Source organism: Sitophilus oryzae, unplaced genomic scaffold (genome assembly GCF_002938485.1).
Source record: "Sitophilus oryzae breed Bouriz unplaced genomic scaffold, Soryzae_2.0 scaffold_111_pilon_pilon, whole genome shotgun sequence".
Lineage (NCBI taxonomy): Eukaryota > Metazoa > Arthropoda > Insecta > Coleoptera > Curculionidae > Sitophilus > Sitophilus oryzae.
The window spans coordinates 9,237,299-9,264,090 of NW_022145749.1; the positions used below are offsets into that span (position 1 = coordinate 9,237,299).

The following is a 26,792-nucleotide window of genomic DNA, read 5'->3' on the forward strand; positions in this document are numbered from 1 at the left end:
AAGCGAAAATCGTAAACGTAAAAAAATAAATAACCGTAAATTTTATAACCAAGACATTTAAAGCAATTAAAATTAAAAAACCAGAGGATCGCTAAAAAAATAACCAAAGCAATTAAAACTGGTGCAACTTCGTCTCGACGGTTATTCTTCTTAAAACTAACTAAACAAAACTATAAATAAAAAATTATAAATATTGTAATACTAATACTTAAAATTGCCGATATTTAATCATATGATAAGAATTTAAAAACTTGTATAGTTATATTTATATATTTAGATATGGTTTTAATTTAATCTAAATTTATGCGTCTAATAGCAGTATAATTATTTCATGATATGCAACAATCTTATTAATTTTCTTTTAATATGATTTACCATTGAAAATATTTACATAAACCCAGATAAGGTTATGTTATCTGCTGTTTTTGTTTATTTGTGTTTTGTTTCATTCTCTTTCTTTCTCTGTTAATGCAAGTGATATGCACACCACAACTGAAACTGAAGGCACTGCTTTACGGTTTAATAAAATATGCATATTCATGGGATGCCTAAAAGTTGTATGTTTCATGACTGTGCCGTCGGCTTGACCTTATGAGATTACCCTTAACAATTTTCGCTTGGAACATGCCTTACTCTAGTCAATTCCCTTTTCCATGTCGTCTAGTCCCACGCGCACACGCTCTCCAGCACCCCCTCCTTGCTCGTTCCGCAGTGTGTCGCGTGTTCGGTTCTTCAGTACGCTTACGATTTTCGTCGGAGTCGCATGCCTGTTGCTAGTCTCTACTGTCTATTTACAACGACGCGTATCGTTCGAGATCACCGATCGTTCTTTTAACTATGGTAAGTTATACCTTTTTATTTGTACTGATGTTGTGTTTTATTTTTATTTGATGTAGTATTTTGCCTCTTAATATTTGTTATTCTTCTCACATGCTGGGGGCCATTAATAATTAATTATTAAGTAGTGTCGCCCATTTCTGGCACACTCAATGCCCCTCTGGTATGTATATTTTATTATTTTTACATACTGTGAGCATCGATTGTTAGTGTCGCCCATTTCTGGCGCATGCAACAGCTCAAATGTGCTGGCTGGGCGGTCCAGTTGGCCCACGACGTCTCACCTCTGGGAGCCGAGCCGTCCCGCTCGCTTCCTACCCTAGTGGTACCAGTTCGGTCCATTTGGGCGGCCCAGTTTGGCGCCTTTCGGCCCAGACTGAAGGGCAGTGCTGACCGGTTGGCCCTCGACGTCTCATTTCGGGAAGCCGAGTCGCTCTGTTTACTACTTAGTCTCGACGCTTGCCAATCTGGTCAGTCGTACGGACCATAAGCTTGCCAATCTGGTCAGTCGTACGGTCCATTTTGGGCCGTACGGACCATTTTGGGCCGTCAGCTTGCTAGTTTGAGCCTTGGCTGTCCATTTTGACCCGTAATGGTTTTTAAATGAAAGCCAGTCACTTTTTCTGTTCTGTTACAACTGCTCTGGGTATTCTAATCGCCTTTTCTTTGGTTGCAGGCTACGGCCACGCCAGAGATGTGTTCATTTAAGAAACTGTCTTCTCGTACTATTAGACTTCACAAATCAGCGATATCAACTCTGGCCAATCCCATGCGAAATGACTCAAATGCTCCGTTACTACATCATATGTTAAAGGCTATAGACTTGACAAATCCACCTATCAACAAGAGATTTATTTGGGATGTATCGCAAATTCTTACCTGGATAAGAAATGAGCCGATTCAAGAAAACAGCGTGTTCCAGATCTCTCGTCGTCTTGCTCTTTTACTCCTTTTAGCCTCTGGCAGGCGAATACATGATTTAACCCTTCTAAGAATAGACGAAGACCACATGGTTTTGAATCAGGATTCTGTTACGTTTTGGCCTGCGTTCGGCTCTAAAACTGACTCTTCTTCTCACCGACAGTCTGGCTGGAACCTTTCATCAGTACCAGATCAACAATTAAATCCTGTCCTTTGGACTAAATCTCTCCTTTCTGTAACGGCTGATAGAAGAAAGGCTTGCGATGGTTTGAATGCTTTATTTATTACCTCTAGGGGTAAAGTTGCCCCTGCGTCTAGAGCAGTTATAGCAGGTTGGGTTAAATCAGCTCTTTCTTCTTCTGGTATCGGTTTCCCAGCTGGCAGTATTAGATCAGCAGTGGCCTCATCAAGAAGGGATGACGGGCTCCCGATGGATTATATTTTAGAGGGTGGCAATTGGAAGTCAGACAAAAATGTTTTGAAGCATTATTTCAGGGAAATCAGATCCACTGTGGCCTCCTCTTCTAAGATTTCGCAGAGTAAAGGCTTGCTTAATAGTACTTTTAATTCTGTTTGATTTTTGTTTACCGTGCTATTAAATATTATAGTTATTATTTGTTTATTATGTTCCTTGAACTAAATATTTTGTAATGTTTGTTTTTTCTAGTTACCTATCTTAATAAACTTACGTTTTGCTTTTACATCTTAATTTATTTACAACATCAGTATTTATTAACAGTTATTATGCTTTTATTTTCACGATCACAGTACGCTTTCCCACATCGTCGTCAGAATCCAAACACCTCTCATAAGGTCAAGCCGACGGCACAGTCATGAAATACAAACGTTTTTCCCCCGAAGGGATAAAAACGATATATTTCATGTCTTGCCTAGGCTTGACCCGGTAAGTTCTTGACGACTTACATCTAGAGGTACTGAAGAACCGAACACGCGACACACTGCGGAACGAGCAAGGAGGGGGTGCTGGAGAGCGTGTGCGCGTGGGACTAGACGACATGGAAAAGGGAATTGACTAGAGTAAGGCATGTTCCAAGCGAAAATTGTTAAGGGTAATCTCATAAGGTCAAGCCTAGGCAAGACATGAAATATATCGTTTTTATCCCTTCGGGGGAAAAACGTTTGTATTGTATGGTTATTTTTGTTTGCGTTGCGGAATTTTACTTAGATAAGCACATTCCGTTGTACTTTTATATTATAAATAACAACAAACACGCGGTAAGAGAAGTAATAGTATTTGATGAGAACAAGTATATGTAATTAATTGAAAAAAGCTAATAATTGTGAAAATAATATCGTTTTGTAATAATCATTTAATATTAATAAACTGTTTTGCAAAATAACATTTTTTTGTGAAGCTATATAAAAATATCTTACTTTACAAGTTTTTTAGTAAAAATACTCTAATGCATCAACATCTTTTTTGTAAAATTACTTACATTTTTTCGGTGTAGATTTCTGGTTTGCGGCTAATCCAATTTTTGACCCATATCCCATATTCTTCATTTAGGTCTAGTTTTTTGGCACAATAAGCTTTCTGTCAATTCTACTGTCAAACTTTTGGCAATTAATTCTGAAGTAAGGCCATTTTTAATCAGCTAGCAGAAACTTTTTGATATCAAATGTGTAAACACGGAATATTCTTTCAAGTCAGTTGATTTCCTGTGACTTGATTAAATTTTTTGATTCGTGAAAACGCGTCTTTAATAGTCATGGGCATTACAATTCTTTTTAGTGAATCGAATCACACGATTCAATTTCTCATATTGAATCGACTCCTACGATTCGTTCATTTGTCTTTTTCAACGAATCACATGCATAATTTATGTTTCATAAAAATAAGAATCGTAACTGGTACTACCCGGCGATAATTTGGTCGAACACTTACTTAAGGGATCAGAAAAAGAAATATACAGTTCTTTCATTTGTTTTTCAACACTTTGTGACAGTGGCGTAAATGGATTGATTATTTTACCAATAATATTAAATTATCAATCCAATTCATATATACTATTTATTAAGACTTCTTAATAGCAATTTAATATTTTTAGAGCCATATTTTAATTCCGATTTAGTAATCATAGTCAATAGTATATAATATACTAAAAACCGCAGATAAATACCGCATGATTGAAAAAAAAAGGGCGTCCAATTCATATAATTTTACATATAAAATGACAGCGATCTTCATTTTATCACCGCCGCTGACGCCGTTTTTTTATCATATTGAGCAGAAGCCAACAATATTTATTTGGAGTTGTATAAAAACACGATTTCGTCTTTTAGTCCAACATTTAATGGTTTAGAGTCGGTAATATTATTTTAACAAAAATATTAACGTGAAAATTAAATACCTTACAGACACTCCTGTACCACAGCTTAAGTAAAAACCAGCTCGGACAGTGTAGCGTGCCGCTTTGATCTTTTTACGCTCGGATTTGCGATTCGAAAGAGGGGGAACACTAGAGCGGCGAGCTCTCTCGCCAAAACCAATAGCCGCGTAAGCGCCAGTCAGCCCAGAGATGTATTCAAAAAAATTTTACACGTGACGTAAAAAATTATTCGACTGGTGCTAGAACATAATTTAGATACACGTTTTTTAAATTGTTGACTTTAAAAAATATGCATTCTCAAAGAAAAACATTTAAAAAACAAATTAATTAATTTATTTCTAGAAATAACAGCAAAATGAAATAGGTACATTGATTACTTATAGATATTTACGAATGTTTCCAAATTAGGAGCTTTCGGTTTTTGTTTGCTACATTTAATTAAGTTCTTATTAATATTTTTTAAGGTATAATAAATTCTAACTTTTGCGTATAATTTTAACAAATACATTATAGGAAAATTTTGACAAGGATGGTTGAATTTAATTTTCTGAAATAATTTAACGAATTTACATAATATATTTTCATTTAACGAAAGTTGAAGATTATAAAAGTACTTACCATCATTTGTAACTTTTAGTACTTTAGCAGGAACCACCTTCTCTTGTCGAGATTGCAACGGTCTTTTTATCCCTGTTTAAAAGTACAGTTTATGATTAGGATTTTGTATTCTCTTTCTTTACTAGGTTTTGATCATTGGTAGGTGTAAGATAATAATAACACTCCCTACTTTAAAAAAGTCGACTTTTCGATGTTTATGCATTTTTACCTTGAGAAAGACGTTAATTAAACGTGGAAATGGAATTAAAATAGGTACACTCTAATTTTTATGTCTCTGTCTAATGAAATACAATTTATACATTGTGTTTACTTAGTTGAAACTTTAGGAAAACCTTCTTAATATTACTTTTACGAAGATTGTTTTTCTTAAATAATTCTTTTTTTCATTAAATACCTTGCTCTGATTTCAGGGCTTTACTCGATGATCCTTACAATGCACGAAAAATTGTGGGTACCGCAGTATCACTCAGTCTAGTTCGGCGTTCATTTTTATACATACGTTCTTCAAAATGGGCAGAACACATTTTTTTTTAAATAATTTGTGCACAGGTTCAAGCAAGTCGTTCCTTCCTGCGGCGATCGCCCATATCTTCGCTCTAGAAAATTTCAAACCTAAACCACCCACCTTCGCCACTTGCAATGTAATATTAAGTATAAAATATATAGGGAACATATTATGCAAAAAAATAAAAAGCAAAGAAACTTATTTAGGTCCATAAAAATTAAAAAAATTATGTCAATTAAATTACATACCTTTTTTCATCTGGAGGAAAATTAAACAGACTATATTTTGAATTATTTGTGCAACCAACAGCCGCACATCCCGGAAAACCTTTTCCCATTCCAATAATAAAAATTAAATTGAAATAAACGCAAACAAATATCTCTGGTTAAATATAAGAAAAAATCGAATTAAAATCTTCCGTAATACGGCCCTACGCGCCACCGGTGGAGGCTATGCATCGACTGAATGAGGCTGACTGTCGGTCGCTTAATTCAGTTAGCGCATCATCGGAGTGGGGCGTTTTAAATTCGAGCGTGGGAAAAATTGGCGAGTGTCAAAGCTATGTTATTCTGTAAGCTGTGCCTGTACTAAGCACAGTATAAATAAGTTTTTTCTTGTAAATAACTTTCTTACCGTTTGCATTTTATGCCCATGATGTTTGTTTAAGGCTTTTGTTCAAGTCTAAATATTGGTGCCTGATTCAATTCTCACGATTCTTTTTGACGGCTCATCGTTCAATCCTATGGACCCCGGCTTGCCACGATTCAATTGAACGAGCCGTATTGTAAGCAATGAATCAATTCTCACGACTCTTTGAACCAACGATCGCATTGTGATCCGATTCAATTCTTACGATTCTTTTTTACGGCTCATCGTTCAAATTTTATGGATCCGTGCTGGCCACGATTCAATTCTCACGACTCTTTGAACCAACGATCGCATTGTGATCCGATTTAATTCTTACGATTCTTTTTTAAGGCTCATCGTTCAAATTTCATGGATACGTGCTGGCCACGATTCCATTGAACGAACCGTATTATAAGCAGTGAATCAATTCTCACGACTCTTTGAACCAACGATCGCATTGTGATCCGATTCAATTCTCACGACTCTTTTTTACGGCTTGTCGTTCAAATGTTATGGATCCGTGCTGTCCACAATTCAATTGAATGAACCGTATTGCAAGCAATGAATTGAATCTCACGGTTCATTGCTTAATATCGCATTAATACTCGTTCAATCTTCGCCCACCTCTAGTTTTTAATAAAAGTTCATCGACCAATTTAGCGAGGCTTCTTTTAACTTTGAAATATTCTCTAAAAATATCTAGCTAATCTGCAAGTAACTAAACATTCAGTCAACAATCTCTAGATCTAACAAACAACCCTCAATTGAATCCTTCTTTAAACCGTATACTTTAACCCCTGGCAACACCCCCGCACCGCCTACCAGGAAAATCTGGCACTAATTTAAGTCGCCCCATTGAGGCACGAGTTTAATCTTGCCGTTGCGTTGTATCGATCGGACAAAGTCTGGGATAAAACGGCCTTCGCCGTCGCCGTCTTTGCTCTCATTTTCTGCCAAACGAAAAAGGTCCAGAAAGTCGGGTATTAACCCTCCGATATCTACCCTTTCCCGTTGAATCTGAACGGTAACAAGGAACGGCGGAATGTCTGGAGAAATCCGGAAAATTGACGATAATGATTCGGCTCTATTCCAGAGGCGTCTTAACAAGATTAAACATGCAATTTAGTTGTAGGGCATTTTTAAGTAACTGCTCGAATATCATTTAATTTTTTTCAGTAGTCGTTGTAGATTGTAAGGTACAACCGAGATCCCGGTCTCGGTTACGGTCATTCTCGGCGAAAATGCAGGTTGTTTTTTCAGTCTCGTTCTCGGCATAAAAACGCCGAGACTGCTCAAGATCGTAAGATTAGCTTATTTTTGAGCCTCACTCCACCTATCGCTGCGTGAATGAATAAAATACTATATCGTCCAAAGCTTTTGTATCTGACCCATATATGGATCTGATCGAATCAAAAAGGGGATTTCCAGTGAACGAAGTGTTAGACTTTAGTGTCTTATTACTTTAACAGAATTGTGTTTTTACTATGAATTACTTGTATAACCTACTAATAAGTGTGTGTAATTATTCATCTCCATACAGAGTTCTGAAGCCAGCAGCTTATAAATTTCTATTCTGCACCACCTACAAACGTCTCTAGCAAGCAACTTTAAGAAAGAATATGATGATAATTTGAAAGGATGCAATGCTGAAAAATTACTTTTTTTAAACTATAACGTACACTGAAAAAATTAGTTTGTGAATTTAATAACAATATTGATGGTTATTTCTTGCCACAGATTATTGTAGTAAATTTACCATCCGTTCTTTAGTTTTACAACTCGTTTATAAAATTGCTGTATTGCTAATTTGTGGCATGTATGTAAATATGTTATATCTTTATATTCACCAGTATCCTTTGTGAATTTGTGTAAAAAATGTGAATCTTATAGTAAATTTACTTATTCATTGTAAATTTATATTTTAAAATCGTCAACTTCTTGTACTATTACTATAGAGTAACAACAAATTTAAACATTTTATTATAGTGAATTTACAATTGTAAATAAATTAATAGTAAAAAATTGTGTTTGTGTTGTTCTTACTTAAGTAAAGTCGAGCATTTCAGACCATTGGAGTATTTCCCTTCCACTTGGAAAGCAGAACGGTTGTGGTTCAGTTAGTGGAGTGTTCGCTTAGGTCCTTTTCTAGCTAGATCGTTTGCTTTTTCATTACATTTATCCCTTGGTGGGTTGGCATCCAGAGTAATAGGACTTTATTTTCTTTGCTTAATTTGTTCAGCTTCTTTGGACATTCTTTCACCAACTTGGAATGATTACTCGAATTGATGGTTACTGAGTTGATCACTTTTAAGCCTGTTTGACTGTCGGATAAGATGGCTATTTCTTGTTTCTGATAGTTCCTATGTAAGATAAGTTGTACGCATTTGTTGATAGCGTAGATTTCTGCTTTGAGGATGCTGGGGTAGATGTCCATTGGTTCGGAATATTTAGTTTTCTGCTCAAATACTCCTATCCCTATCTTGCTTTGGTTTTGGAAGCGTCAGTATACCACGTTATGGTACCTATGGTCTTTTAACTACTGATAAAAGTAAACGAGTATAGGCAGTAAAACATTAGAGGTCCCTTACCACAAAGGTTTATTGTGGTTAAACCTTAAACATATTTTCGTGAATAGTGAAACTTTTACAAGCTAATTTAGATTTTGATAACGGATTCTTACACAGTTAACACTACACTCTCAAGATAAAATTACTGTATCATCGCATTCAAACAAGCTTGAATTGTGTTACAGCATTGCCACGTGCGGAGCAGGTCAATAGAATTAAAACAACTATAAAAAACGGTGAGATCATAGTACCTTATGAAAAACTGCATAATTGCGAGATATCGGAGTCTTTAACTAGAGCTCGAAATGAAAAAGCTCTTACAACAATTTTGAATAATACAGACGATTCTATTACTTTAAATTTTCGCTAACCAATCGAAGCCGAAAAATTTGATCGCCTTTCTATTCAAAATTTGAATTTGAATAATTTTGTATGAGAAAAAACGTACAATATTTTTATATTCCTTCTTGCAAAATAAAAGCTTTTAGAGAATATTCCTGTTCTGTCTATGGAATTTCATATGAATCATCTTTCGCTTACTGCGGCATCTGTTCTGATAGGTATACGGAAATGGGGTTTAATACGGAAACGGCTGGATAATCGATCGTTCGACTGGATACTACCGAAACTGGGAAAAGTGCCGATCTTCGAGCTTTCTCTTTCGATCATCCGAACTTTATTACGCAACTTTTAATTTAGTTTCAAAACCCATTCCAACGCCAAAAATATCGACGTTTAGTTTCACAGATATTAAGGTTTTATGATGGCATGAAGGTTATGATGCTTAAACACTCCAAATTAATACAATTCATAAGTAAAGTCTCATTTACATTTGTTACTTTTATTAATCATTTTAAAGGGATCGTCCAAAGTAGACCAAACGAAAGTATAGATTGCCTGTGATTTTTGTTTCATCCAAAGTGTACAGTAAAGATGAAGGATGAAACAATTTGACTCTCAACCAAGTTTTAATGAAAGATTCCTTCCCCAATCCGATGATTCATCCAGAATAAATGCCCTGGATGAATGAAATCGCGAATATTTGCGATATATCTTTTAAGGTGGCATTTTACGTTAACGCTGTATCGACATAAACTGAATTTTTGGACTTGACGAGTCAGTCGAAAAATGGAACTAAGCCGAGAATATTTTCGCGCAGTAATTTTTTAATAGGCACTGAAAGAAGAAGAATAATTTTTTTACAATTTTCGAAGTCAGTTGTCTCAACAAGAATGCTTTGCCGAGTTGATTTCTGTTTTCGGCAATGAAACATTAGTTGACAATTTCTTGTTGGTATGGACAATTTAAACGTGGACGGATGAGTCTTCGACAGTCCGACTCAAAACCGATAATCCAATGTCCATTGTACCTGTCCTGTCCTTCTCCTCATTCTTTCTTCGCGTTAAAGCACTTCCAGCTCTTTGCAAAGTTTCCGATGTCGCTGATATTGGCTTTTGCTGCTTCCTCTAATCCCTCCAAAAAACCTTGCCCTAAAGTTTTAAAGCGTCGGTATTCCAGTACCGGACAGTCGCACAGCAGGTTTTCTTCTTCCTTTTCGTATTCTCTGCATAGAATCTCGTTGGAAACCTTCCATCTCACGAGGTTTGCCCTCCAAGTTTCCAGTGATAACACCTACAATTATGCGTACTAGGTTTTTTTGTGCTCTAGTAGTTGTTTTGTCTTTTTGCTATTTACCATTGGCCACAGTATTCGAGCTGTAGCGTAGTCCTCATGGTGTTGCCATGTTACTTGCTGCTTGGCCTTGATGGTAGTTCGTATAGCTTCCTTCAGTGTGTTGACCGTCACAAGTGGTGGGTTATCTGCCACGGCCTCTCCCCTGGGCCCCTCTTTGGCGAGTCTGTCTGCTTCTTGATTGCCCACCACATTGCTGTGGCCGGGCACACAGCACAGAGTAGCCCCGCCTTGACGCAGCCAGGACAGTGCTTCTCTCTCCATCACAGTTTTCGGTCTCACTGATTGCATGGTGATGCTTCTTAAAGCGCCGAAACTGTCAGTATATCACGATATCCCCTATTGGTCTATCAGCAATTTTCTCTCGTATACAACTAGCCGCTTTCTTTATGGCGTAAACCTCTGCTTGTAGAACATTACAACCATCCGATAGCCTTAAAGATCATCGGATGTCTATTAGTTCCTCTGAGAAGATGCCTATACCTGTGCCTCCTGAAGTCACGGAAGCATCATCTATGTAGACTGACAACTCTCCTGAGTGTTCATTACTCGGTTGATTTCCCATTGTTCTCTTGTCGGGATGCCAATCCTTATCTTTTCTCCAAAATCATGTTTGGTGAGCATATAGTCCGTTTTCTGGTCTAGCAGATGTGGACTCGTGTTCACTATGAGAGTGTTCGCTTTAGTGGAATAACTACTTTCAGAACTGCTTCCAGAATGCAAAAGTGCATTTCTCTTCGTGGAAAATACTTCGAAAAACAATAATGTTTATAAGTTATCAACCATCTGTTTTTCTACTATTTTCTCTATGCAAAATATAAAAGACAACCCTGGTATCGCCCTCTTTGTCAGAAGCATAAGCTAAATCTTACTACTTCGATAACAAGTCATTTTGTATGTTATGTTGTAATACTACATTATTTCATTGTCGTTTCTATTATTAAACTATATCAGATTATTTTTTCGGTCATTTAACTAGTTCATCAATCCTTTTAATTTCTACGAACCAAATGCAAAATGCATCGTAAAAAATTGCTCATGCTGTTTAAGCACTTTATCGATTGTAGGTCTATAAATAGCCCATTTTTTCCTTCAAATCCACAACAAGGATATACCGAATAAAGAGCTACAATTACATCAATGTCAAAGTGCAATAGGTTGAATAAATTAGTCGATTTTCGCTGTCGAATACTGCTGGTCGGCAGATTAGTGATGTGCCATATTTATCGATGTATTTGAAAATATATTGTCGATATATTTTAACGCAATTTATAGTTTTTACTATAGCTGCATCAAATAGTTATTGTGTTGTTAGTTGGGTAACAGACTATTTTGTATTATTCGCAAAAAAACACTTTCCAAAAATGCTAAAGAGCGACCTTCGTTCCATTTGAAAAAATTGAGATATGATTAAAAATACGATTTGGGGATCTTTTAAGCGGCCAGGATAAGACACCAAAAACAATTCATTCAAATCAAATTTATTTTTCCAATGCTTTTTAATTAAAAATTAGTGTTTTTAACACGGCCATGGCACTGTAGATTGAAATTTAAAATACGATTTTGTTTTAAGCGAAAATGTCAAAAGTTTAGAGTATGATAGAGTATGTCATTTTTTTTATTTCTATCGAATAAAAAAAATATACCGAAGGTGCCATTTACAAATCCAAAGTTGTAGTCATTTCCACTTTAGAAACGCACCCGGTATACTGAGTGTTGCAATTTTTTATATCACACAGTATATTATTTACATCAAAATCCTCCATAATTAATCTTAATAAATCAATTTGACGATTTTCTTTGGCCGTAGAGCGCTAAAATCTTTCTCATGTTAACTTGTACATTTGAAGTATCAACATTAAAAAGAGTACTATCGCAATAAGAAACTGTCATTTTTAATTTCTTAAAACCATTAGGTATTCAAAAATCTAGTTGAATTGTTGGCACTTTTTGTCCCTTTAACATTTTTCTTCTACCAAAATTAAAATATTAATAAAAAAAACGATGCTTACTTCAAGCAATCACATTCCAGAGCAACACTCAGCCGTTTTAGCAGCATTTTTCAACCTGTCAAGCAAAATGGAAACTTAAATGTGAGACTGTCAACTGACGTAAACCAAAGTTTTGTATTCCACGGCGTTATGTTAGATTAGCAAATAATAAAACGTTTTTACTATGGAAATTAAGCATACCTAATATCAAATTTATATTAATGTATATACGAGTTTAATTTCTTTGCAAGAGAAAAACTACGAGATATACCTCTAATTGATTATTATTTTTTATCAAGTTGGAATGTTCTAAATGAGATAATATTATGAAAAATAGAATATTATCAAAAATAGCATTTCTAAAGGTTACTTTTTACCACTTAGATTTCAACTCGAGCCCTGTGTGCATCGGTAAGCCTGAAGTGGTTAAGGGAGAGAATTCAGTGCAATCTGGAATCTGGAATCCCGCTTCTCTAAACGTATAATAAATGGATGCACGATAAAGCAAAAAATATCGATGTATTATTTAATGCGAGCATCTCTACATTACAGTATCGCATCGATACGCGCTCGAACCGATTGCGGAAACCCGCGTTTACAAACAAATTATTTATATCATTATCGTTTTCATTACCATGTCGCCTTGATTTTATTTGCATAAATTAATTTGATGGTGACGATGTACGCGCACCCATAGAATTCAGCCAATAGGATTACAGGATTTTGATGTGGAATTTCGAACTGTTTAATTGGTTTTTATTTTATTCGTTTAGTTTGATTACAAATTAGGAAGTATTAAATGACAGTTATTATTAGTGTAATTATTACAATTAGTAATATAAATATATTACATCTTTTAGCGACTTTTAAAAATCTAGTATTTTCACAAAATAATATAATTTTACATAATTACTTAAGCCTGGTTGACGCGGTCAAAGTGTATTTGATCCAAGTACAGGGTGGCTCAAATTCGACGCTCATCATTGGGATTTCGGAAACCGTAAGAAATACTGGATCGGTTAAATGGAGGCAAAGTTGCGCAATTTGATGCTCAATAAAATGCCGTATTGCATTTTTATTTTTTATTTTTTTTGCATAAAATATTCTGGTGATGGAATTTTCTGTACGAAACGTCGGCAAATATCAAATTGACTATATACCTATAGTGTTTTAAGAGTGATGAAAGGATTTAATTAAATTGAAAAGAAAATCAGGTCCGTATTTAAAAAAATTAAGTTGATTATGGTCGCTAGAAACCGAAACATCAGAGTCAATATTTAATCATACAGAGTTATAGAGCAGAAAAAGTGGCCACGAAAATGTGTTTTTCATTTTAAGTTATCTTAACAAATAAAGCCCGGAAACAATAGAAAACAAAATTGAAAATTCCGTTTTTTTTCCCACCCTGCAAAGTTAGATACGACGTTTCGTTTACATCTTCATCAGGGTGGGACTAAGGATTTGATATTAAAGAAAAATGTGGGTCGATTTCGGCATAATTGGGGACGGCCTACAGGATGACGTCCTCGGCGTTTCGAACCGATGCACAGTGCTTCGAACATATGGCTCTAGAGGACAAAAATGCAAAACTTCTCTTTTATAGTAGGCAATTTATTCAAACTAGGTTTATTTGACACAAATGATGAGTACTCTCATTGTACTAAATGATGATGTTCTTAGTCCCACGTTTATGAAAAAAATCTTACAAATAATAAAAATGTTGGAGCTGTGTTCCATCTAAGGAAATAATAATTTATAGTATGAAAACGGTGTAAGTATTAAATAAATCCCTGTGATAAAAAAGAATTGAAATAACATTAGAACATGATTCCTACAATATAAGCCTAATATAAGATAAATATGTTTTTCTTTAATGAAAAAGAAACATTAATGTTATATTTAATTAAAAAAAAAACTTAAGATGCTATAAATTTACTTTAGGACATCAAAATGCATAGATCGTAACTACTCTGATTCAGAAGAATCACTGCTGACAGAATCTTCCAAATTTATAGTATCCAAATCACAGGTAGATGAAGTATCCTCACATATAAGATATTTCTGTACATCATTTTCTAATAAGTTAATTTTTCGCGTTGTTACTGTTCTTCTTGCTGGCATGAGGGGTTCGGATATTAATAGTTACCTCTTTAATAGACCATATCCATATATTATTTTTTCCTTTTCTTGGGTATGAGGTTTTATAATAAATTGAAAGTTGGAAAATTTTTATGCGACGTTTCGCTCCAACATAGTGGGCTTTTTCAGGCACAAGTGTCTCATTTGACTGGAAAGTTCAACAATATCCAATAAAGAACACATTTTTTGAAATACAAATAATTTTGAGTTCTTGTCCTTATGATCAAGCCAAGTATTAACCAGATCGGCATTGCTTATCAATTTTACTCCATCTGAAAAGTATTATAAAATAAAGTTCGACGCAAGCAGACGCAGGTGAACTATACAAAAATTGAAAGTGTATGAATATGACAACACATATATTCAATAAATACGATATGTTTTGATATGTTTTTTTAATGCCTTTTTGAAGTTTGAAAACGTAAAATTTTTATACCCATTTAAAAATCATCTTAAAATATAAATAAAAACTAAACAATTACGAACTTCTTTAGAAATAAATTTAAAGTACATTCCTTGTTTAACAATATCCATAGTGGCTTTCAATTAAGTACGTACCGTTTAACTCCATAATATACAGAACTACTATGAATGTTATTATTTTCACTGATAAGATAATGATCGCAAAATTTATTTTTAGTGAAAATATTTGCTAACAAAAAACGCTGTTTATGAAAAATAATATACAGGATGGTTGAACATTGCTATAAGTATAAAATTATATATTCAGATATTAGTAAATTTTAACTTTTTTTCGATTTTTGTCCATGGGACGAAGCACTGTGCGATGCCTCTAAATGGATGAAATCATCCAGATTTTTCCTAATCATGGGTCAATTGAAAATTGAAACCAAACTCGACACGTGAATGGAGGTACCCGAATGGAGTCCTCAGATACACAGACGGAAGTAAGAAGTTTCACTTCAAATATGTGCACATAGTACACACACAATTTTTTTTTAATCTATTAATACTACTTACGTTTTATTGTTAATTTGGAGTGTTCATAATTCTATCCACGTTTAATTATTGATATCCCAAAAATTCAATTGCTGTCTGAGAATTTCGTAGAAAAATATGTAGTTCATTCTCTTGAATTACTTTTCTTAGTATTTAATTGAATTACAATTATTACATTTGTAGAGTTTGTAGATAATACTATAAATAGATACAAATTGAGCCAAGTGTTTTAGTAATTCAAATTAGTCAACAAAAATTTAGCTGGATGTTTATAAGTCAAAGATTTCCAAGAAGCAAATTTTCTCAGCATTTGTCGTTTTAGTAAATATATGGTTTGTTTATGTCAATGTCCATTGTTAAAATGTAAATAGTATTTTTCGGTAGTAACATACCACATCATTACCATGGTAGTTCAAAATTGTTGTTTGTAGGCCTATTTTGCCAACTTACCAATACAAAAATTAGTTGGAAATAATATCTACAGGGTGTTTCAAATTCCACTACCAGCATTAGGCTTATGACCTCCCGAGTTGGGAGGTCATAAGCTTCTGAAAAAGGAAATAAGAAATCCAGGTCCGGAACCAAAACAAGATAAGTCCCAATGGTGTGTGTCGAACGTGAAACACCCTATACAGGGTCCGGCAATAGTGCGTCGGGCATCTGTAGCTTCTAGAATAAAAAAACTTTAGAATTTTGTTTAAGTGCAAACCTAAAGTATGTACCAGGACGTATTTCCGGAAAATATTTTGACTTCTATAGGGTGGCTCAAAAAAGTGTGAGTGGATCTGGATGATTTTTTTTAAATGGAACACCCCGTATATTATTGCATTTTTGCCTTCCTTTCGGATCACTTTACATGATCCTAAGATATGAGTAAATCTATTTGGATAGTTCCAGAGATATTAAAAAATAAATCAAAAATATATATTTTTCAGCCCTTCTTAAAAAAATTATTAAAAATACAAGAACTGTTCTGAAATCAGAACTATATTAGGTATTTACTTTTGATGGTCTGTTCTTACTTTGCTATAAAATATGATAATCGTAAATCATACAGGATGTTCAATATTCTACGCCAAACTTTCTAAAATATAAAATAATTTTTCTTCGTTTTTTTTAATGGAACACCCTGTATATTATTCTTTTATTAGATTGGGAATTAAAAAAATAACATTTTTTTGTATTTAAAGTATTTCAAAATTTTTAATAGTTTTGCGGATACACGCAGTATTATTTCATATGGCGCTTTCAATGGTAAAATACGAGAGAAAAATCATTGGCTGGCTTTGATAAAATTTACTGTACAAAATGCCATATGAAATATAAAACCGGGAATATCTGCGAAACCGTTAAAATTTTTGAAATACTCTAAATATAAAAAATGTTCATTTGTTAATTCTCCATCTATTGAATAAATAATATACAGGGTGTTCCATTAAAAAAAAACGAAGAAAAATAATTTTATATTTTAGAAAGTTTGGCGTAGAATTTTGAACATCCTGTATGATTTACGATTTCCATATTTATGGCAAAGTAAGTACAGACTATTTAAAGTAAATATCTAATATAGTTTTGATTTCAGGACAGTTGTTGTATTATTAATAATTTTTTTAAGAAAGACTTAAAAATATATAATTTTTCTTTATTTATTAATATCTCTGAAATTATCAAAATATATTTACTCATGTCTTAGGATTATGTAAAGTGATCTGAAAGGAAGCAAAAAATGCAATAATCCTCAGGGTGTTCCATTTAAAAAAAATCATCCCGATCCACTCACACTTTTTTGAGCCACCCTATAGAAGTTAAAATATTTTCCTGAAATAGATCCTAGTACATACTTTAGGTTTGCACTTAATCAAAATTCCCAAGTTTTTTATTCTAGGAGCTACAGATGCCCGACGCACTATTGCCGGACCCTGTATATGGCGTTCATATCTGGATCATTATGGCGAACTATATATAATTCAGTAAATTAATTTTGAACAAATATCATTCAAGAAATGAAATATTTTTATATCATAATAAAATATGTAATTAATACATTATTTTTTGCGGCTTATATGTGATTATTTTATACGTGTACTTTATATTAATCGAAATACTTTGATATGTTTTTCGTTAAATAAATCTCTGGTAACAATACGTGTAATGTAAAATTAATAATTGTAAAAATTTACATATAATGGAACAACTATTCTTGTACCCAATAATGTCAAGATGGACAACTTTACTTTCCAAGATGTAATTTAAAATCATTTTAAAGAGATAATCTTATTTTTTTTTAAAACAACTTTCAATATTCATTCAATAATATGCTTTTGCATTTACTGGGTAGTGTATAGTATATCATAAATCATATCAATTTAAAAAAATATATCTTTTTATTTAAAAATACTGGTTTGAAGTTTAAAGCTACATAAAAAAATTCTTATTACTTTTTTTAAGTTTTATTATCAATTTACCTAAAAAATCATCTTCTGAGTAACCTATCACAATTATGTTTGTGAAGAAGTGCTTCCTAAATTTTCACATAAAACTTACTATATCCATCCAGTACGCTTTTGCTTGCATAATTTGAAATGTAAATTTTATGATATTATCGATATTGTCATAAAATGTCAACGACCGGCAAGAATTTTCAGTTTAGCTTTTTCCACGGCAAGAAAAACTTTCTAACTTAATACAAACAACAGACTTATAACTCTGAAATACTGATTTAAATTCAGTCTTTTTCGTTTCTTGTCTACGTTCTTGGGAGAAAGATATATTGTTATTTATATTCTTTTTTGATTTATATTTCGTTTTCTGATTCTGATATACAGGGTGATTTACTGTAGACAGTAGATAGTGAGGCTACTTGTCTGTACTTATATTAGGGGTATTTATACAGATTTCGTCATAGTAGAAGCGTCTGGATTTTAACGTATAAGACAGTGATGGAGAGGCAGTTGGGTTGATATATTTCTTCTATGCGGCATTGCCGGATTTTGCATCAACATTTTAACCCGCCCAATTCAGCGTTTACGAAAAATGTTGCATCTAGTTGGATGTTTAATTTTCACAATTAGTTATATACTCATTTTACTACAGCTGTAATTGATTATTATTAAGTCTCGGTCTCTACGTTGAACTACGTTGTGTCGTTGGCGAAGCTATTAAGACAAACAATCACAGTTGTTAGTTTAGTAGCATAATTTAGTAACCAAAGTCAAAATTGACAGCTGTTTGAATTTAGTCCAAATTTTATTGGTTCTTTAGCGTGTAAGAAGCTTCACACCTTAAAATACGTTTACTAGCACTATCTCTGAACTAATCTGAGCAACTAATTGAAACAAACCAATGAATATTTATTTCTATGGTTATTTAAGTATAATTATTTCACGTACGAACCGGCAATACTGTATGCTTTTATTTTGTCTCTCTGTCTGTCAACTGGTCGTATATGTATATGTATCTCTATCGCATGTATTAAGGTGCGTATTCATTATCCGCACGAACGAACGAATGTTCGCTAGTGGTATGGACGGGGACCGCACGATAGGACCGCACGAGAAGACCGGAGGCATTTGTTGGCGAACGCCTTTGATGTACCGACTCGAAACGGATGGTCGAGCGAACGAACGAACGAACGGCCGCATGCGTTCGGTCCCCGTCTAAACATACCGCACTTTCATTCGTTCGTTCGTTCGTTCGTTCGGATAATGAATACGCACCTTTAAGATACAGTGACCGGGATAGTATACCGGGTGCGTCTCAAAAGTGGCTCACCCCTATAACATTTTTATTTTTTCAGATAAAATAACGAGATTTGGTATGTTAGTATACGACATAAATTAGGATTGATTGACAAATTCAATTGTTTTCGGGTACTTCCGTTTTCACCGGAAACGACTACAACTTTTGATTTTTAACTGGCATCCTCGGCATTTTTTATTTTATTTGATAGAAAATGACACTCTGAATAGAATGACATATCATATGTCAACTTTTGACATTTTCGCATATGGTTTATTTGAAATTATAACATGCGGTTCATAACGACAATTTGACTCGAAATACCGAGTGTGTGGTATCAAATTATTCCTAAAAAATTGCTTTTTCCTAATATACTAATGAGCCACCCTCATTCCATTTGAAAAAACTGAGATATAATTAAAAAATAAGAATTGGGCATCTTTTAACCTGCCAGGACAAGACGCTAAAAACAATAGACTATCAAATCCATTTTTCCAAGGCTCCTTGATTGAAAATTAGTGTTTTTGTTCAACACAGCCATGGCACTCTAGATTGAGATTTAAAATACAATTTGTTTTTGAGCAAATATGTCAAAAGTTGACATATGATATGTCATTCGATTCATTCAGAGTGTCATTTTCAATCGAATAAAGTAAAAAAATACCGAGGGTGCCATTTAAAATCCAAAAGTTTTAGTCATTTGCGGTGAAACAGGAAGTGACCGAAAACAATTGAATATTTCACTAAATCTTAATTTATGTCTTATACTAGCATACCAAATCTCATTGTTTTATCTGAAAAAAATAAAAAAGTTATAGGGGTGAGTCACTTTTGAGACGCACCCGGTATACTATAATAGTGCTATACGTGGGGATAAAACTTTAAAAATCTTGATCTAGGAATATAACATAATATTTAAATAATATATGTTCGTTCTGTTCAGCTGTTATAAAGTTTCTTTTTCTTTGTTTCAGAAGAGGAAGCTTATCACTGCATGGCAAGTTTGGTTTCTTGCAAGGAGAAGACGTTCATCACGCAAACGAAGCTTCTTTACGAGGTCACGTGGAAGACTGTGATGCAAATATGTAGAAAGCACGTGGTAAGTGTAAGTACAGAGACATATTACGATTCGTAAGCTCATCTCTGAAAGGGTCTCCATTATTTTAGGAATTTACTTGATTAATCTAACCCGCATATTTCGCTGTTACTAAAAATGATCATTTGTAGTCACTTGATTTTTGCCACTAAAATACTAATAACGATAACATTTCTTAAAAGAATTATTGCTTGGTAGTATAATTTGATAGATGGTCAAATGCTTATGTGATTTTTTTAAGTTTCAAAATTGTTGAATTACCAGATATGTTTTGATTTCTTTAATGAATAATTGCGTTTTATTATTATTTTTATAAACTATTATTTAGGTTTTATTTTTGTTCTAAAAATATAATTCTCGAATTTGTACAACTTGAATGGTAAAGATATAAATGGTTGTAAAATATAGTACGTTTTTTGTACGTGGAATAACATTCAATAACTCTACTTTCCCGGATATTCAACTCTCCTGAAACAACATTTTACAGCTTTACAGTTTCTCACGCCGATTTGATCGAAAGCAAAAATGGATTCAAGTAGTTCACCGAGACAAGTGAGTAAACAAAGTGTTCATTACACAATCAAAAAATTAAATAGGCATATACTATGAGAGGATAAATTGTAATTTGCAATATTAATGGTATACTTTTGTAATTTACTAGTGAATGAATCTAAAAAGTGTTTTTAATTAGGATTGATTGACATATTCAATTTTTTTGGTCACTTCCTGTTTTACCGAAAATGACTACAACTTTTAATTTTTAAATTGCACTCTCGGTATTTTTTTACTTTATTCCTTTCAATAAGAAGACTAAGGAAGGAGAATAATGCTATCCATGTATTCATGCATGGTGGGCGGAAAAAGCACTCTAGGATGGGGATCCTTGACAGTTCTGTTTGACGATTCATTTGACACACTTGAATTTGATTTGAAATTTTATGGATTTGTCAGTCTTTACGGAGCTTATTTTGTGTTATTTATTATTTATTCTACTACTGATAGTTGTATAAAGGTATTAAATCTAGATGGAAATTGTGGCAGAACTTAAATTAACAGTGACACTATCGCGATTTATCGAAAAAGACTCTAAAATAGTTGGTTTTGTAGCGTGCGGTAGATCTCGGCAAAAATCGAGTGAAATAATGGAACAACTTTTCGCTAATAAGTGACTATAGGTATAATACACATACGTGTAGTAAACCGATCATTTATGAAATTCACTTAAATTAACTAATTATATATTTTTTCTTGCATTTTTGCTTTTATTTACTACTTGTCAAAGATTAGATGTCAAAGAATTTAGATACGTCAATTTGACTTACCTGCTTCAGTAGCGTATCGGATGTTTATGGTTATAAATAATTATTATAACTTATCTATCTTTATTAGAATTTTATATTTTTATAACAATTTTAATAACTACCAACATTTATTCACAACGTATAATAAAATAAAAATTATTGAGTCTACCCCACGTCTACCCTACATCATAGTTTTACATTTTTTAAATAAAATTAGAACGGCACTGATAAACCGGAATTTAAGTCGGCCATATTTGAGGCCTCTCGCGGTGGACCTAAGATTTTTGATATGCTCCTTCCTTAGTCTTGTTATTCAAAGCTTTATTCGATAGAAAATGTAACACTGAATAGAATGACATATCATATGTCAACTTTTGACATTTTCGCATATCTATCTTAACACAAAACATTAGTAATGAGAATGTGAAAGTTATTTTGATATATCTATTCAAATAGTCATAAAATAATAAAAATGAAATCGCGAGTATTTGGTTTTTTCCAAAAATCTTCGGAAGTTTTCTATGAATTACACCTTGAGTGTTTGTGACGAAATGACAAAATGTCACGTCAATAAATTACATTTTCTATTATAATAATATAATACAAGAAAAAATTGTTATTTATCTTTACAATAAACACCACATTACTGATCATAAACTTTCAACATTCTCATAAATATTCTTAGTATTGAATGCTTTTTATTGTTCAGGTAAATTTACGTCTACGTGTCATTGGTAAGGTAGGCAGGCTATGATGCTGGATATTTGTAATATGTTTGGAAGCTAGAATTGAGGTCAAATATTGTTAGTAAACACGTGCTCAGTTTTAACGAAGTAGAAAAAATACTACTATAATGAAAATTAAGATTTGTATCAAAAATTAAACACTCTTGACGTTGTTAGATTAATGATTAGTCAATTTTCTAATAATTGTTAAAATAATTCTTCTGAATAAAAATATAAAAGTTAAAATGATAATTTTTTCTATAGTAGTACTTATATTTTAAGCCCCCCGTCTATACATGATTATTATTTATCTGTCAGTCAGTGGCGTGCAGTGCAAATCAACAGTGAGATAAAACTGAAAAGCAAGGTAACATTGTATTAATTATTTATAGTAATTAAAATATGCTAAAACACCGAATGCCTCAGAAGATATTATTTTTCTATCCAAATACTCTAAAGGCTCAAGTACCTATGTCTATGAAAGGTATTCGGTATACACAGTTAAAATGGTTTTATGAAGATGTTTACATGTAGAAAACGTGACGTATCATTTATGATTACTCATAATAAAGTAAGGTAAACAGATAAGGATTGATAAAGGCGTGTGTTACTTGTATTAGCCGCGTAAATAGCATAATATGTACTGACACGCGGTACTCGAAAATTTGTCGATTTTATCGTTTAAACAGTTTGTTTATAGGAGGCTGTCTAGGATTTGTATTGTGTGAAATTACCCACAATATCATTGTATTGACCACTTATAATTATATATTTAAATACAATAGACACTCGGTAATTGTTGGAAAACAATGTATCAATTGAAAGAGAACACTTTACTACATTTTTTAGATATTCTAACTTATAGTTATCTCTTCTCTTCTCTTCTCTTCTCTTCTCTTCTCTTCTCTTCTCTTCTCTTCTCTTCTCTTCTCTTCTCTTCTCTTCTCTTCTCTTCTCTCTTCTCTCTTCTCTCTTCTCTCTTCTCTCTTCTCTCTTCTCTCTTCTCTCTTCTCTCTTCTCTCTTCTCTCTTCTCTCTTCTCTCTTCTCTCTTCTCTCTTCTCTCTTCTCTCTTCTCTCTTTGATTCTTCTCTCTTCTCTCTTCTCTCTTCTCTTCTCTCTTCTCTCTTCTCTCTTCTCTCTTCTCTCTTCTCTCTTCTCTCTTCTCTCTTCTCTCTTCTCTCTTCTCTCTTCTCTATAAATTTATGGTACTGTTCTTATATGCGGAAATTGATTGATATTCTTCTCTCAACCCATCTCCTGTCTATAATCTTTCTTTGTATACTTTAAGTAATGCTTTAAATAGTTCTGTAATTTTATCTGTTATTCTGTATAGTTATATAGAATCTGTTACACTAATTTTCTAATAAAAGATCTAATTTGTCCAACATTAGTATAATAATAATAATTAGACTCGCGCGGGCAGTTTCCTAGAGAGAAAAAACGTCTTAATGACTCATCCGTATAAACAATTCGTGAGTGACAATTTTTACACGTTTTCATATTCTAAATATGTTAATAACGTTCAATGAAAACTAATGACATGCTATTAGGATAATAAGCGTGACACGAGACACACAAAGATAAGATCGAGAGAAACACCTAGTCGTTAATGTTGATACGAGGGCAGGCAAACATGAAAGCACTTAGACAGGGATGAGTAAACTTTTTTGGTGACATCTTATGTAGTAAATTATTAATTATGACCTAAAGATGATGAAAAATACTATCGAGTTCCTTTTTTGTGGATGCTGACATAGTGCAACTGTTATTCCCGTTCATTAGTTGATAAAATAATTAGGAAATGAAGGTATAAATTTATGGTTTATGAACACAACCTTTCAAGTGGAAATAGAGCTATGTAATTTATGAGTAGGTAAATAATAGAAAATTTTTATATTAAATATAACTCATGAATTGGAAATTACATATAATTTCCAACTAATTTCCGCTCATGCAAGATAAACTGGAAAATGCATTTGTTCAGGGTGTCTATTATGTGAATATGTTCCATATACTAAAAGACCATACCATAACTGACGGTTCCAAAACTAAAGTTGGAACAGGGATAGGATTATTTGCGCCGAAAACTAAATATACTCCAACAAATGGGCACCTACCTGTCAGGCAGGAATCTACGCTATTGAAAGATGAGTACAACTTATCTTAGATAGGAACTATTGGACACAAGAAATATCCGTCTTATCCGATAGCCAAGCAGCCTTAAGAGCGATCAATTCAGTACCCTTCAATTCGAAGTAGGCCAAAGAATGCGTAGAGAACTAAACAAATTAGGCAAAGAAAATAAAGCCCTCTTACCTGGGTGCCAGCAGTGCTAACCCTCCAAGAAGGTAATGAATAAGCAATCTATCTAGCTAGAAAAGAAGCGAATAGTCTACTAACTGAACCACAACTTAACAACGCGTAACTCAAGAACCTGGAAGACTCCATCCGTAACCTAGAATGGGCATCCTCTAACGGTGTAAGACACTGGAAGAAATTTCTCAGGACTTACTGCCGAGAAAAGTAAAATATTTTCCTTGATTTAAGTAAGAACAATATTCGGATTGTCACAGGGTTTTTAGCAGCACACTATCTCCTCGGTGAATACTTCAGTAGATTGAAGCTAAGAAATAACGGCGAATGCAGATTCTGTGAAGAAAATGGGAAAACACCAGAACACTTCATCACTGAGTACGCCGAGACGACAACCATTCGTGTCATAAATTTTGATACGACTGATATCGAAGATAGGGACAATCCATACAATCTACATCTATCGGCGTCCGACAAAATATTGTTTACAAGTAAACTGAACGAAAACGTTACGTGTATGATACGATACGTGGCGGATAGTCTGAATTAGTTACTATTAAAACTACTATACATATCGTCAGTGAAACGTGAAAACCTGCTAACTCCATTTTTTGCGTTAATAAGTTTTTTATGCCATTAGAAAGAGAAAAAAATACTCTATAAGTAGGGAAAGCAAATACATTTTTTCCCATTAAAGAAAATTTGCTATTTTAACTCAATAATATCTGCTAACTCCAAGTGATCTGAAATTGCCACCGAAATGCTGCTATCTCCATAATTTCCGTTACGATCACGCTAAAGCAAACATACGGATTCTTATTCGTATGTTTCTTTAGTACAGTACGTCGATCTAGGGTCGCACTAGGCTAAAGGGGGTAATACTCAATTCCATTTTCAAAATTTCAAACAATAAAGGTTGCTATTTCCAGAAGTATATTTTTATTTCTTATTTCTGCAAGACGAATATCTGCTATCTCCCTATTGTGTCTGAAAAAAATTATGTAACACGAAATATTGAGTTTTAGGGTTCCCCAGCAAATAAAAATCTTATCTCTTTATAATATTAACGCATGAAAATACTTCCTACATGTGTACATATTTTTTTATACCGTTTTTTTGCTCTCCTGTAAAATTAAGAATAATGGAGTTAGCAGTTTATCACATTTCACCAACGATATAATATCTTTCATAATCAAAACATTATGTTCAGGAAACTGGAAACTATAGGTACGTGTATGATAATGTGCACAGACCTTAAGAGATGCGAATCACAATGCGAAATCACGACATCAGAGAAGAACTGGGAATACAACACAAAGTAAGGGGGGGAAGATCAAGAATGCGTCAGTGGGAAGAACATGACAAAAAAATGATGGACCACCCAGACCACCTGACAGGCGAAAGGTACGAAAGTGGAACATCCTGACACCAAAAAGGTACGAAAGTGGAACATCCGAATCATAAGAGGCTTGAATAGCTGTTTTAAACAGGCACTTTATTGCAAGAAGCAAATTACTGGCAATCTCATTATTCTCCATTATTCTTTTTATACTACCACAAAAAACATTAAGATGTAGCAAAAGGCGATTTATTACGGCGACAAATTAAGTAATAATTTATTAATTTACTACGGACCCAACCTTGACCGACCCGCGGCGGGCTAGAGGTCGGCCACGAAGCGACAGATTAAATAAAATGAATTTTGTCGTTTTTAAATTGCAGCGTCGATTAATTGCCGCGATCATCGTTTATCATCGTTTAGGTGCATTTTTGTGTCAAGAGCGGCAATTTTTTCGAGCCGTTCCAACGAGGAAGTTGTAGGAAGACGTGGTCAGCGCGGACCACGTCCCATCATCATACTGTCAAGGTCGGACCGTTTCAAGGCGGTCATTATTATTTTAAAAAAAATATAGGTACTTTACGGGGAGTCTCCATTTTGTTTCTTTTTGCGGTCGATGACGTTTACATTATAAATATTCAGATCCAACAGTTTAAATTTTTAGAGACTAAATCTCATTTATGAAAATTTCAAACCTACACTGAAAAAAAGGATCTCTCAGTCGAAATGAATATGACTTTGGCCCAAAAGATTGGCGCTTTTCAATAGGGCCAAGAACGACGTTTCTTTACCCAAAGCATTAACTATCTTTTCACAAGCTTTAAAAAATTACTTCAGAGAATAGAAGAATCTATCTGTCCAAAGTATTTCACTCTTGACCCAAAATGAATATGCAAAGAAGTTCTTGCTACAAGAACAATAGTCTCTTTGATTCATGGAAAAATTCTTGTTTGAAAAGGGACATTTCTTGATTAGAGACACTTTTCTTAAACCAATAGCGAATACTATTGACTCAACTAAAATTTATTTTGATCTAAGAGAAGTCTATACATCATATACAGGTATATACAG

General features: G+C 33.6%; 1 protein-coding gene across 11 annotated transcripts in view; it reads left to right on the plus strand.

The window, feature by feature from the left end:
* LOC115885486 (GTPase-activating protein skywalker) overlaps window positions 1–26,792 on the plus strand; it is a 219,120-nt gene that overhangs the window by 64,981 nt on the left and 127,347 nt on the right. For 7 of the 11 annotated variants that reach the window (XM_030904451.1, XM_030904459.1, XM_030904463.1 and 4 more), the window contains exon 4: window positions 19,921–20,051. In XM_030904451.1, coding sequence (XP_030760311.1) covers window positions 19,921–20,051 — 131 coding nt within the window. The remainder of the gene's footprint in view (window positions 1–19,920; window positions 20,052–26,792) is intronic. The other 4 variants (XM_030904455.1, XM_030904446.1, XM_030904469.1 and 1 more) reach the window with 1 other exon arrangement.